Source organism: Notamacropus eugenii, chromosome 7, assembly GCF_028372415.1.
Source record: "Notamacropus eugenii isolate mMacEug1 chromosome 7, mMacEug1.pri_v2, whole genome shotgun sequence".
NCBI lineage: Eukaryota > Metazoa > Chordata > Mammalia > Diprotodontia > Macropodidae > Notamacropus > Notamacropus eugenii.
This window is the reverse complement of record NC_092878.1, coordinates 89,087,264-89,101,645: the sequence shown is the minus strand read 5'-3', so window position 1 is coordinate 89,101,645 and position 14,382 is coordinate 89,087,264. Positions and strand designations below refer to the sequence as shown.

Here is a 14,382-nt window from a genome sequence, read left to right as displayed (position 1 = left end):
TTGAAACACATACATCAACTTTATCAAAATCAATTTAAATAGTATCCATACAGCAGTATTTTTGTTCAATCACCCCACTCCTCTTACATAAATCAATTTTTCTAAGTTATTTCATCTCCTGAAATCATAGCTTTAAAATAAATTGAGTCAGGTAAACTTCACTGTAACTTACCCTGAATAATCCACCTCTCTAGGATAACCAAGCAATCGAATTCCTTGTTCTAGGTTTCGTAAGCTTCTTTTTAAATCACCAGTTGCCATTATCTAAAATTAGAATTAAACTCTGGTGTGATGGAATTTTCACCTTTAAAAAAAAGAGAAAAAGCAAGGGTAAATGTTTGGACTTCCAATGAACTTTCCAGAAGTATTTTGGTTTATACTTTATGGCACTTAATATGATAAATTAATTATCATCTTCTATTTATTTCCCTAACTAGCTTATAAATCTTTGTGAGAATGTGGCAATTGTTTTATGTTGAGTCATTGCTATAGCTTCCACGATGTCTAATAGAAAAGAGACTCATAAATATTACTTGAGAATTAAAAGAAAAAGCTTCTTAGTTTTTACTTAAGACTTAACACTGGAAAGTCATGTTGCTGATAACAAAGCTCAAAAGAAAGAGATCTATCAACTAAGGAACACAAAATATACTAAGTAACTTCTTTATAGTTCTATAGCACCCATAAAGATATGAGGGAAAAAAACCCACAAGAAGTTACTTCTTGTTACATATATTCTGAAACATTGTAAAATCTAATTTATTCAGATAATCAATCAGTACCAAATTGAACTTCAGAAAGTATTTAAACAGAACTTTGATACTTTAAAGATGCAAAGTAAAATGCTAACTAAGTCACCCTTGTAAATCGAGTTCAATGAATAATCACAACCAGCATTAAAAAAACTGTCTATAAATTGGTGGTTTTAAGATTTGGTTTTATGTTTCTAGTAGAAAGGACCCTATTAGACATCTTATGAAATAGAATGAGGAAATTTTTATTAAGCACTTATTACATGCCAAGCACTGAAGATACATACAGAGAAACTAGATGAGTCTTACTCTCAAAGAGTTTACATTCTAATTAGAAGAGACAACACATAAAGGAGGATTCAGCTGAAGGAGAGATGGTAAAGCCATTGAGTATGAAGGGTACAATGGAAGGACAGATGATATAGTCCAATGGAAGGGCCTTAGTGACCAGTGAGAGGGCATAGAGTTAAGGCCTGACAATCTTCCACTTTACCAGAAAGATTAAAGTTGATGGTTCTCTGCTCATTCAAGTGGTAAGTAGCCATGTCCAGCCTTAAGACAAGGGCCTCAGCATATGACCTCAGAGAAGGAGGAGATCCTGATAAAAACTGAGCAGAGAAGCAGGGGCATTGTTAAGGGCTCTTTCAAGGTAGTCTCTGAAATCCTGAGCCTGGTAGTAGGATCTGCACAGGGGAGTGTCTAGCTAAGACCCTTGGGAAGAAGAATTGTTTACTTAGCATTAATTACTATTAACTTCTTAACAATTCATTTTTATAGAGAATGCAAAAGTATACAACACTCCAGAGTTACTCATCCAAGAGGTTTTACTTCATTTTAGATTAATTTATGTTATAAATATTTAACATATGTAGGTTAAATCTAATAAATAACTGACCTACAAAGGCAGTGTGTTGTTCTGTCCTCCAGGGCTTGATAACCAGGGTTATCAAAAATATTCCACTACATTTGTTGATAGGATGAGTCCAAAAGTGATACTATTTCTTCACCTATGCCAGTGGTCCACACCTTATCTTTTTTACATTTTATGGGTACCAGTGGAGTACCTGGGCTGCCCATTTATTACCTATGACTTTTGCTATATGAACATTTTTATGTAATCAGTAACATCCCTTAGTCCACTTCATGTACTAAGTGATTATTAAAAATATGGTGCAGCTTACTTGGACTCATCCTGTCTCCTCAGTGTCCTGTGGGTCACCTCTGATTTTAACTGTTCAGTGCTTTAAGATTCATCAAACAGCATCATGTCTGTCAGATCATGTCACTCCCCTTTTCTATCTCCAATGGCTCCTTATTACTCAATGGTCATTACTCCCTATGACTCAAGGTACAAATAGAAAACTCCTCTCTTCAGCATCTAAAACACCCCACACAACCTAACTCCAACACACCTTCCTTGGATAAAGCTGGAGCACAATGGACAGAGTGCTGGGGCTTGGAGTCAGAAAGACCTAGTCTGGCTGTGTGACCTTTGTAGAGCCACATAACCTGTTTGCCTCAGTTTCCTCAACTATAAAATGAGGACAATAATCAACCTTACCCTCCCAGAGTTGTTGTAAGGATCAAATGAGATAATACATGTAAGTTTTACAAATATTAGTACAGTGCCTGGCATATAATTGGCACTATATAAACGCTTATTCCCCCCTTTTCCTGTACATGACTCCACTTTACACACTCTATAGTATAGCTACACTAACTTTCTCACTGTTTCTCACACATAACAATTCACCACGTGCTTATGACTTAACAGGTAGGTCCCCATACCTGAAATATGCGGTTTCCTCTCTCCATCTTAGAATTCCTAATTTCCTTTTATACTCAGGTACCTCTTTCTACAGGAGGCCTTTCTTGACCCCCTTCTCCAGTTGTTACCTTATATTTATTTTGCACATACTTAAGTACATGTTGTCTCTTTGGTCAGAAGGGAAACTCTTCGAGTACAGTTACTATTTCACTTGTGCCTTTGTGTTCATGCTGTCCAGGACACTGGAAGTGCTTCATAAATGTTTAGTTTAGTGAAAAAGATTAGAATCTAGTATTTGGCAATTTCCCAAATAGTAGAGGCATCTGGGGGGCCAGTGTAAAGAAAACTGGACCAGGGGTTAGAAAGATCTAAGTTCAAATATAGCCTTAGGCACTCAGCAGCTGTGTGACCCTAAGCAAGTCACATAACCTGTCTGCCTTGGTTTCTTCATCTGTAAAATCAGAATAATAACAAGAGCTACTTTCCAGGGTTGTTGTGAGGGTCAAGACATTTAGAAAGTGATTTGCAAACCTTAAGGTGCTATAGTTATTACTATTATTATTTCCACATATAGTCCAACCTCTTCCTCTTGTTCAATTCTGAGTTCAACTTACCGTCCCTTTGGAGTGGCTGTTTGTATTGATACACTAACTCAATGGATTGGTCATTCAATTGCATGTCACAGTTTAGTTGATATTTTTCATCCATTTAGTTTTTCCAGTCAATTTGTTAGGCTCTTTCGGATAATCAGAGATTATTATAATGTTCTGTGACTCAATATGATCTGCAATGAGGAATACTTGGTGAACCTCACTCTAGAGGAAATTTCCCTTCCATTTGGACCCTGCCTCAAACAACTTTTATGACAAAGGCAAACAGCTCTGGAAAGAATATCCTCCTGTTTTACGCCCTTTGATTACATGTATAAAGGAATACTGGTGATGAGCTTTTTAGGAACTGTTTTGTGCCACCAAATAAATTTTAAAAAATCAATAATATAGTGAAATGAGCAGAACCAGGACAACGCTGTACACAGTAACAGTCACAGTGTGTGAGGACTGTTTCTGATAGACTTAGTCCTTCACAGCAATGCAAGGACCTAAAACATTCCCAAAGGATCTACGATGCAAAATGCCATCCACATCCAGAGAAAGAACTATGGAATCGGTACGCAGAATTAAGCAGACCATTTTCTTTTGTGTTATGTTTTGTTTTGTTTTTCTCATGGTTTCTCCAATTCATTTTAATTCTTCTATCCAACATGATTAATGTGAAAATGTGTTTAATAAGAATGTATGTGTAGAAACCATATAAGACTGCATGTCATCTTGGGAAGGCAGGGGGAGAAAATTTATGACTTAGGGAAATGATTGTTGAAAACTGAAAACAAACACATTAATAAATTAAAACTAAAAAAAAATTTAAAAAATTTTAAAAATCAACAAGATATCTATAGAAGGGCTGCTAGGTGGCACAGTGGACAGAGTGCCAGACCCTGAAGCCAGGTAAACTTAATTTCCTGAGTTCAAATCTGGCCTTAAACACTTACTAGCTGTGCACCCCTGGGCAAGTCACTACAGCCCATTTGCTTCATTCTTCATCTGTCCAGTGGGAAGGAAATAGCAAACCACTACAGTATCTTTGCCAAGACAGCCTCAATGGGATTACAGAGTCAGGGAGGACTGAAAAGACCAAACAAGAAAAACATACAGTGACATCCTGTATTCTGTGCAGCTTTTTAGGCAACTGTGGAACTGTAAAAATTGGGCATACTACAGAAAAGCATTTGCAAAACTCTATCCTATTCTCTTCTCATGTTTTTATTAAGGACACAGAATATGATCATAGAACTCAAAGGGATTTTAGGTCATCTAATCCAACCCCCTTCATTTACAGTTGTGAAAATGAGGTCCAGAGAATTTAAATGGCTTTCAAATGAAACATCATCATCAAGGAGATGTACAACTAGAAAAAAGGTCGGTAAGACAAGTAAATGATATACATCCTAAATGTTGAACCCACCAAATATTGAAAGGACCACAAACAGACTCCTGGTGCTTTGGTTACACCAGAAAATTAAGGACTTATGAACTGAAAAGTAACAGAGTTCATGGAACCTTCATTTAAAGGTGAAAAAACCAATCGTCTGAGAAGTGAAGCACTTTGTCCAACTTGTCCAGAATAAGTGCAGCCAGTGACCAAGCCCCTGCCCTCCTCTAAAACCAAACCTCTAATTCTCCACTAAACCACAAAAAAGAATAACTCCTAATGACTAGACATAGGCTGTGACTTATACCAGTACAGAAATTATCCACACCAACAAGATGCTGGATGGATGGAAGCACTCAGGAGAAATGCATCCCGGCAAAAGCTTTTTTTAAAGAAGCCATCTTATGCTTTTACAGAATGGTCCAACCTGTGCAGAATGTACTGCTTTCAAAAGACAAAAGAGGAAAAATGGTTTCTAGCTCCATGTTTCTTTGTCACTGTCAACCTGTATACCTTTGTTTAAGTAAAGTGGAAGAGATATATTGTTGTAGAGTAAGACAAAAAACCCAATTTTTCTTATTCACGAACCCAAGGTGGCAAGTACTGTACAATGGCCCCAGAGAAGCCAGGTTCTTGACAGGTGAAAAAAAAAGCCTGTAAAAAGTCAGGCGCAGGCTTCTTTTCCCCTCCTAACAATGGGGGAAGAGACAGCCCCAAACACTGCAGCCAGTGCTGTTTAATTCCATCCGTCTTTTTATTTCTATGTGCATTATTACAATTTAGTATATTTCCTAAGAAAGCTCCGCAGAATTTTCAAAAGGGTGGAAGGGATGTCCTAACTGACCACTGCACGTAGAACGTAAAGGTTGAGTGAAGGGGAACGTTTGGTGATTCTTGTTTAACTGAAACTCAGTTTTTACAATTAAAACATGTTTCAAAATGCTGTTCCAGTCTAGGGAGAAGCTCTAAGAGAGAAAAAAAAAATTCCCCGGTGATTTAGATGCCAAATGATTCTTGCTACTCATTTCAAAATAAAATTTAACTCAATAAGGAATATTAGAAATCCTTCTCCCCAAAAGGGATAAAACCTTAACATGTGTAAAATGCAAGTGGAATTTTACCAAGACGAAATGCCTCTTTAAATCTTTCAATTAAAATCTCTCTGAAGAGATGTTGAAAAAAACCGGGAAAACACAAGCTGGAGCGCGGAGCTCCACCATCGCGGCACCCCACCCTGCCCTCCGAGGGGGTCTCACGACACAGGATGCCCCCCCACGAACAAAGGCACCAGTGAGGCCCCCCGCGACCTCCACCACCCCTCCCGGGGCCTTCCCCACCCGCTGCTCCTTGGACAAGTCATTTCCACCTCCCTGGGCTGCCTTGGGGTGGGTCCCAGCCTTGGATCTGGCTCGGAAAACCCAGGCAAGGAAGAGCTGGATGCAGACGTCGCTGCGGACGCTAAGACTCAGTTTCCCCCTCTGTAAAAAGGAGATGGAAACAATAGCGTTACACTCGCACGCAGGTCGTGGAGGGGGAGGGGAGAGGGGCCTGCGGCAGCTAAACACAAATCGGCGTAATTACCTGTGTCGGCCCCCAGACTGGACCGGGAAAGAAGGGTAGGGGTGGAGAAAAGGCGACGCTTGTCCCCCGCGGCTCACCTCGCAAGCCCGCGCGGTAGAGGAAGAAACCGTCTCAGAGTGCCAGTAGTCGCGGAGGCAGCTGGCTGCGCGTGCGCGAGCCCTGTGCGCACAGTCTCAGGACGGCGCCTGCGCCGCTTCACGCACTGCTCCGACCGTTTCCGACCCGGCCCGTGAGGGGGCAGGCCGCCGGGCTTCCCGGGATGCGTATCAAACTTAGCCCCTCCTTTATTCTCTATCTACCGTCCCCCCCGCCGCAGATTCCAAACGGCGCCCGTCAGCGCCCTTCGGGGAGCGGCTCGGGGGTCACCGAGGTTTCCAAAGGCCTCGAAGCGTACGGGAGAGGACAATCAAGGCGAGGGTGTTTTTAGGGAGTCGCAGGGATCTCGAGGAGCATGATGGGAAGACGACGAGCGGGAGGCGAATCATGAGGTGGGCAAAGCCCACCTCTTTGTCTTCTGGGGCACGGGAATGTCGTCACTTCCGGCAACAATAGGAAACGTCAAAACTCGGACAGGCTGAGACTTGGGCCGCCGCAGCGGGAGCGAAGCTGAGCCCTGGAGGCGGCGGGAGTTGCTGCCGGTACGGACACCACCATCGCCGCCTCTTTCCCTCTGCCCATCTCGGCTGAGGCCACAGAGCTCGAACCGGCTTCTCCATGGCCCGGACAACCGTGCCCGGCTGAGCCGCTTTCTAGTTGGCTGAAGCCACCTTCCTGAGGCTGAGTCGTCGCGGCGGCGGTGGGGATAGCAGGGGGCTCAGGTAACAAACTCCAGTGCAACTTTGACCCCCGTCCACCCCCAGTCTTCCATTTTCTACCCCCACCCTGTGACTGCTTCTCCTTCCCCCTCCCCCTAGGCACCTGGTTACCTTATCTGCCTGCCTGCGGGCAAAGGCGGACCGAGCTGCGTTAGTTAGGCACTGACCAATAGCACTCGTTGTCTCCTCGAGTGACGGCGCGTCGGCCAATGACCTTGCGGGATTCGGGGCCGTGGGGAGGCGGGAAGCTGTAACTCGTCACGGGGGTAGTGGTCCCCGGTATCGTCCCGGGTGGAGGCCTTAAGTCTTGCCTCTGGTTGTGGGAGCATCTCTGCCCCCAAACCTCCCCGGAACGAAGACCTGGGAGTTCTCGTTTCATTTCGCTGCCCTCGTGAATGCCAGCGAGGCAAGCAGCTGGGCGGGTCCGCCCCTTGGGCCTGGCGTCGGCATGCCTAGAAGGAATCTTCAGTGTTTGTTTTAGTAGCCCCCCGAGGCCGGAGTGTTAGGAGTGATCCCCGAGCACCTGTCATTGAAAACAGTGGTCAGTGTTTTCTTGCACATTTGTTTCATTTTTTTAAGAAAATAAATTTGGTTGATATCTTTAGTTTTTTATATCACCTTTCTCGCTAATAGAACTGTATTCACTTTAAAACAAAAGGCCCCTTAAGCTTAAACGCTAAAGTTAGAAATTATTGGTCTAAAAGTGCATTCCCCACTTGCCTTAATGAATGAAATATGAATCTTTTAAAAGTAAGTGGCTGGATATCTTTTTACGTCGCCTAAATTTTCCCGTCCCCTAGACCCTTTTCAACTTGAAAAATATGAACTTGTTTTTTTAAAAAGACGAGGGAGAAAAAAAATATCTCAACACATTGAAAAGAATCTGAAAATACATGCACTGTTTCCCATCCTTTGGAGAGGAGTGACAGCATTCCAGGTATAGGGGACAGATGGTGAAAAGACCTGGAGTCCCAGGGTGGAGGTTCTTTTCCTGTCTCCTTTGAGGCCTTGATTGTTTTCTGTCACTTTTACTAAATCTTATTTTCAGAGGTTTTCAGCTTCCTTCCAGTGAATCATTTTGAGCCTACCAAAGGCTCAGCATAGTGCTTACATACTTCTTTTATTACATATGCTGAACTTCATGCTTAATAACAACTTAAGTTCCTATCAAGTTTTTGTAAATAGGTGAAAAGGTTAGCCCTCCTTTCTGTTTCACAAGAAATATTCTATTTCACCAAGACGTTGGTAGAAACACACTGCAGTGGAATTACTAACCCAGATCTCTGTCACTTAACCATTTTTCTAATGAAGGTGAGGCAAACCCAAGCTCTTATCTTTAGTAAGCTGTAAGTCCTTAGCATTGAATTTTGCGTGATATTTAGACCTATTTTCTTTAATCGTATTGTTTCAGTAATGTTCCAAATGAATGGATGAATATCATAAAATCAGGAGTTGCCCCCCCCATCCAAATGATGCCATTGTTTTAAAGTATATGTATTTGCTAGCAAGTTCTACAAATACTTTTCACGTTAGGTTGCTGCCTTTGATTCTTAATCATCTTTCACCTCTACTTATTATCACTTTAGGAAATTCTGTATTAAAGAACCAGGGCTTAATTATAGTCTATTCAGAAGATATAATAGTTACTTAATATGCTTTTTGAAGATAGCCTTAGAGTTTCTGTACATCGCTAGCTAGAGACTGAAATAATAGGGATGGCCTGCTTGCCTGTACTAATTTTTACCTCTGGTCTTCTGCCTTAAATATGTAAGACTAGAAACCAAACCTGATTCTGATATCCTTTATGCAGGAGTTTAAGGACATAGACTAGGTATTTTCTTAATGACCATATTTTACTTTGGTAACAGAGACAAAAATAATAATCCTAATAATTCTTGATTGTTCTGGTTAAAAGTAAATGACTCCATTTAAAAAAAATTTATAGACTGCGATAAAATGTAAGTTTTAAGAAAACAGTGATATAGTAAATCTTAGCAAAATTTAAAAAAAATACAGGATGTGTGCTTTTTTTGTAACAAAAACTATTCTTGCAGAGCCAGACCTCTAAATTTAATGAGAGCTTTTTTATGTCTTATATGTACCTCATGACCTCTTGGTACTTAACTGTTTGCCTTTTCTACTTATAAGACCCCTTGTGGACCTAGACTTCTTTCATTCTTCTACAGTTGTTGCCTTTAAGTTTAGGGAGTGAATGGTTATCACTTTTTTTCTCTGTTCAGTTTGTTCTAGACTACTTTGGTGGTCTGCTATTTTTTAAGGAGAGAAATGAAATGCCTGAAGTAATAACTCCCCACAGAATCCTTTTATTTTCTATTCTTTTAGAATAATCTTAGGGGATCTCATTTAAAGATTATCAAATTAGAGTAACTTCGGATCCATTTGCTAAGCTACCAATATTTCAGAAGCTACAATGTAAAAAAGATATTTTTATTCCCTTTTAATTGATAATTTCATGGTTTTCAATTTCATATTTTTCAATTATATTGAATATATTTTCAACATATTTTCAAGTTGAAAATAGCATAAGATTTCCTTAATGTTTTAGAAGTATATCAGAAAATAGGTTACTTTATAATGATACCACCACTTTGACGCCACAATTTAGAATGAGTGCTTTTAAGTGAGCCTATTTATAGATTAATAAATGTATGCTAAAGATTTAATATTAGTTAAGTGATAGTGGAATAGGTTTGCCTCAGACCAGTTTTGGAAGCATTTCATTCATCTTTGAGTAATCTGAATTCTGTACTCATTTCTCTCCATTTCACTCTCCAGAAAAATCAATCATTTTTTAATTAGATTCAGTTGTTCCCAAAGCCATGTAATGTGTATGAGCACTTAACAGCTTGCACAAACTGACGCAGGAGAGTCACCTTTTCCTCTTGCTCATACAAAATAGTAATTTATTTAATGTTTAACTTATTTAAATAATATTTTGATTTAAGAATGCTACATGTCTCAGTTGTAAGAGTGACTGTTTAATGTGTCATCCAGCGACTATTGTAAAATATTCATGGAAGTAATATATAATAAGATTTCTTGGAAATAATAAAATGTGTACTGTTAAGAATACATTTGTTATTTGAAGAAATATGAAAAACTTAATTTGTCATAAAAAAAAACCATACAATAACTTGCCAAAGTAGAAACTTTTTTCTATAGTTATGGTATGGCTAACAAAAAATTTCTCAGTAAAATGATTTAAAAGGTCATTTAGGCCTTCTACAAATATAACCATTCACCTGAAGCAGAACACTCAGGAAACTCTTCTTTGCATTGTAATGTGTGCTAAATAATTCATGTTGTATTAAATTGCTTGAAATTCTTCTTTCAGCCTTCTTTGTATTGCATTGTTGATGTTAATTCCCTAACAGGGGAGCACAAAAGATTGGACTTTACCATCCTTTGCTTACTTGGTTAAGGAAATCAGGAACCTTAGCCACCAGGTTCATATCAGAAATCACAGCTCTGTTCTAGGCTGAAATAGTGCGGGGTGTTTTGTTTTTTAAATGCTTTAGATTATCTGAGAAATAGTTGTTCTGATTTCTTTATAGCTCATTAAACTTTTAATAAAGTAATTGCATTTAAATTGAATATGGAACATTTCAGAAATGAGCATAGGCCATTAAACTGGGAAAACTTTTTTCTTTTTGCCCTCCCCAAAACCTTTTAAAGCCCCCTTAAAAAGAGTTCATTTATTCAGAGTGTAATGTTTTCTGGTTTAATTATTCTATTTTGCAGTTTTTTTAAATTTTCGTAGTCATATCAAATTTTTGTCAAGTAGAATGAATTCAAATAAGTAATATTTCTGAATTTTAAAGTAAAATTCAATTTGCAAATTTAGGTCTAAATCTATATATTTTTTTTATTTTTTAGCCAATATATTTTTTAAAAAACCTTTTTTGTAAGATGTACATTCAGTGAAAAGTAATTTTAAGTTAAAATTTATTCTAATATATTTATCTTACTTTTTTAGTAGCTAGTCTACTAAAGAATGCCAAAACCTCTGATTTATTCATTATTTTTTCATTCTAACATGCATTTACAATACAGTGTACGTTTAATTCAGGTTGTCATAATTGATGATTTAACACCATCTGTCTAGCCCTTGATTTTTATTTAAAATACTATTAATTTAATTTGGAGATAAATGAATTTTGCCCTTCTGCAACATTGCAAAAGCAGTCTTGTGTAATGGAATTTTTCCTGCATTGAGAGCAAGGAGAGTTCAGTTCTAGTCCCAAATCTGCCACTAAAGTAGTTGTGACATTAGGCAATCATTTAACCTTATTGGGCCTTAGTTTGCTTCATTTGTAAAATGTGAAAGTTGGACTACGTGACCTTGGGCTAGATGAATGTGCTTTCTGCTCTAAAATTGTATTGTTCTACTAAATGCAATGTATAATGATCGCAAGAAGTCCTCAGTCTTGCTGTTTACGTATTTCAGATGCTAAAAGCGCACGCTGAAGATTCTGCAGGTGCAGGTTGACAAGGTCATATCAATATTTGACCCCAGGTTCTTTCAGCTTTAGCCTTTCTTCAAACCAGATGGAGTCCTTGAACTTCTTATATTTTGATAACTGTTTTTTTTTTAAATATAATTGATCTTCTTTGTAAGGGATTTGTGAGACTGCCAGGGGATTAATGTCAAGAAAACAAGGCAAGAACCCCTGCTAGTCCAGTGCTTTTATTTTTTAACCAGGGCAGTTGAAGCTCACTCAGAGAAATGAAAGACTTGCCTAAATATCACAGCTGGGAATCCAATTCTGTTATCCTGCCCTTTCTCATTTTTACCAATGATGTCTGGACCACTCCACAGTGCTGAACTTACCAAATTTTTTAGATTGGTGGAAGAAGGTAGTGTTATGCTACTTCATATTTAACAAACTAATGCATTTAAGAAGAGCAGGAAATTATATATAAGCTTATAGCATAAATTATTTTAAGCATTAACAGAAACATTTACAAAGGCATACAAAATTGGGCTCAAGTTAGTGACATTTTAAAATATAGGCTGTATGAGAGAACATACTCTCAAAATGTAAATAATATCATACGTATAATAAAAGGCAAAATGGAGAAGTAGTTGAAATTTTTTTCTCTTTGCCCTTACCTAACCATCTTTAAATATTTTCCCCATTTTACTGTTCCCTTTTTCTTCTGTCTATGGGTATCTTGGTGCTTGGAATATTTGCATTTTGAAAAAATACAGCAGTGATGAGAATAATCTATAAACCAGGGAATGAATCTCTACTGATGTACTTAGTACAAAGTACTTAGGGTACTTTGGTTCCTGTGGTGAGGTTGTTTTGGGATAGGTAAAGCTTTTAGCCCCTTTGAACAGTTCTACATAGACAGCTTTAACATGTAACTAAGATCAGTGAGATAACTAATAGAAATCTGATGAGACTAGCCAGATTCTGAATGATCTTGCTTTAATGACTAGATAATAATTTGTAATTAACAGATCCTATCTTAGGGGGTACTGTGTATTGCTTACTTTGTGATCATATTCTTTATAAATTAGTATTTTAATATCTTTCAAGGTAGCGTATTTTTAAGTAACAAAAGTCTATTTATTTTTTAAATCCTTTTTTGTCCATTTATATATTTTTCCATTCCATAAACATTTATTTTTAGCATACAAAGGTAAAACTGAGTCCATCATTTCTGTAAGTAACCAAAATTCTAATTGCTTTTTTACTGTACAAAGATGGCTTTATGTAATACAGTTAATCAAATACTGGAACAGGAATAGAAAATGAGAACTGGTTCTATAGAGTCAGGATATATCTTAGTTCTGTCAGAGTGAGTAGCATAAGAAAAGGTCAGTCAGAAATATGGTTGATTTAACATGGAAATAGGGTAGCAAGTCATTTAACCCAGATTATAATGGATTAAAGCAAGGGAGCCAAGGTAGAAGTAGAAGAACCTAAATTTGACATGAGGGGATCAGATGTAGCCAACCAAATGCAAATCAGAATGATAATGTAAACATTTTTCCTCTTAGACATTTCTTTCCTGCATGGCTTCCCAGTGTAGGTGTGCAGTGTTTTGAAAAATAAAACAAAAAAGAAAGAAAAAAGAAATTATATCAAAACAAAAGGAAAGAAAAATAGAAAAGAAAGAAAAATACTTCTTTTCAGGACTCTTTTTTTTTTTTTGGAGGGGGGAGGCAGTATCTTACAGGATTAAACTACAAGTCAGAGAAACTAGTGAAACTTGTAAAGAGGATTTTAAATTTATAACCGAATTTGGGTAGATCATAGAGAAAGAAAAATGGTTCAGTTTAATCATTTTTCACTTTTTTGCTAGCTAGTTATTTATGGGTAATGCAATTATAGGAGTCTTTACGTGCGACAAATGAAGACACAATAAAATTTTGTTTATCAGAATACCAGAATCACTAAGACATTTAAACCCAGAAGTTGGCCCAAAAAGTCTTTAGTGAGATAACAACATTGAACAACTAGGAGGTAAGGTGAAAACAGCCAAGAAAAGTTGAATACCCATGTTTTACTTAGGTCATTATAACTGGACACAGGACATAAGAAGGAAGAAGAAAACTGAGCAATACAGGGGAAAAAACCCAGAAATTGGGAGACAAAGCCAATAAGCCCCAGATACTCCAACAGTAGAGAAACTAGCCAGACATAACGCTGTCAGAAGATGGAGAGGCTTTGCAGGTTTGAAGGGCATAGTTACCTGTTGCTCTCTTTCGTAGCCCCCAGTGGCCCAAGTTCAGTGTACTCTTATATGAAATGGGACATGATTAAGAGTAAGGAGTAGGGAGTAGTAAGGGAGTAATGCAGTAAGAAATTGGGAAAATTTCTCAGAAACCTTTAAACTGGTAAATATAAAGACAATATTAAACTATTTTTTCATTCAGCAGATACTTATTGAGCTTTTACTTTGTATGGACCTGTGATATAAGCAGTGTGGGGACACAAAAAGTCTTGTGTCAAAGAGATAAAAACTTATATAGAGGTAACTATAATACAGGGTTGAATATAAATACCTTAAAGAAAGGTACCAAGGACTTCAAAGGAGACAATCCTTCCAGCTAGGGGACAGATCTGTATTTATATACAATATTTAAGAAGTCCGAGTATATGAAACAGTTTAGAAAGATTTCTTTTTTTTTAATGCTTATAATTTAATAGTTTTCGTGCTTGCTTTGAATGCCTCATTCCCTAATAGTACTGAAAGAAACATTGAGATTTTACTGTGATGCTAGTTATGTTCACAACTCTTGGAGAAAAAAATTTACTGATCCAAATTCATCTGGGAAACTTAAGTTATTTCCTGAGTATAAATAAGCCATATTGTTTGTGTATTTATGGATTCTTTAGAGAGTGAATTTGACTATAAAGGTTCATTAACTGGCAAATGGATATTTTTAACCTGCTTTCCTTGCGTGGAATTACTGAGAAGAAAGCTTTCGTTTGAAGCAAAT

At 37.9% G+C, this 14,382-nt stretch overlaps 2 protein-coding genes across 16 annotated transcripts in view; one reads left to right on the top strand and one right to left on the bottom strand.

Annotated features, from left to right (window-relative positions):
• The window catches only part of CEP44 (centrosomal protein 44), a 58,941-nt gene extending 52,639 nt beyond the window's left edge, over positions 1-6,302 (bottom strand). For 11 of the 14 annotated variants that reach the window (XR_011970098.1, XR_011970102.1, XR_011970100.1 and 8 more), the window contains exons 1-2: positions 6,091-6,255; positions 173-304 (exon numbers count right to left, since the gene is read on the bottom strand). Coding sequence is in view for 6 of the 14 variants with exons in the window: in XM_072622591.1 (XP_072478692.1) it covers positions 173-261 (89 nt within the window). In the remaining 8 variants the exon portion in view is untranslated. Of the gene's footprint in view, positions 1-172; positions 305-6,090 lie in introns of all 14 variants that reach the window. The other 3 variants (XR_011970099.1, XR_011970104.1, XM_072622592.1) reach the window with 1 other exon arrangement.
• A 470-nt stretch (positions 6,303-6,772) lies between these two features.
• Positions 6,773-14,382, top strand: part of FBXO8 (F-box protein 8) — a 43,692-nt gene continuing 36,082 nt past the window's right edge. The window contains exon 1 of one of the 2 annotated variants that reach the window (XM_072622597.1): positions 6,773-6,908. The gene's annotated coding sequence lies outside the window, so the exon portion shown is untranslated. Of the gene's footprint in view, positions 6,909-7,153; positions 7,447-14,382 lie in introns of those variants that run through there. The other variant, XM_072622598.1, reaches the window with a different exon arrangement.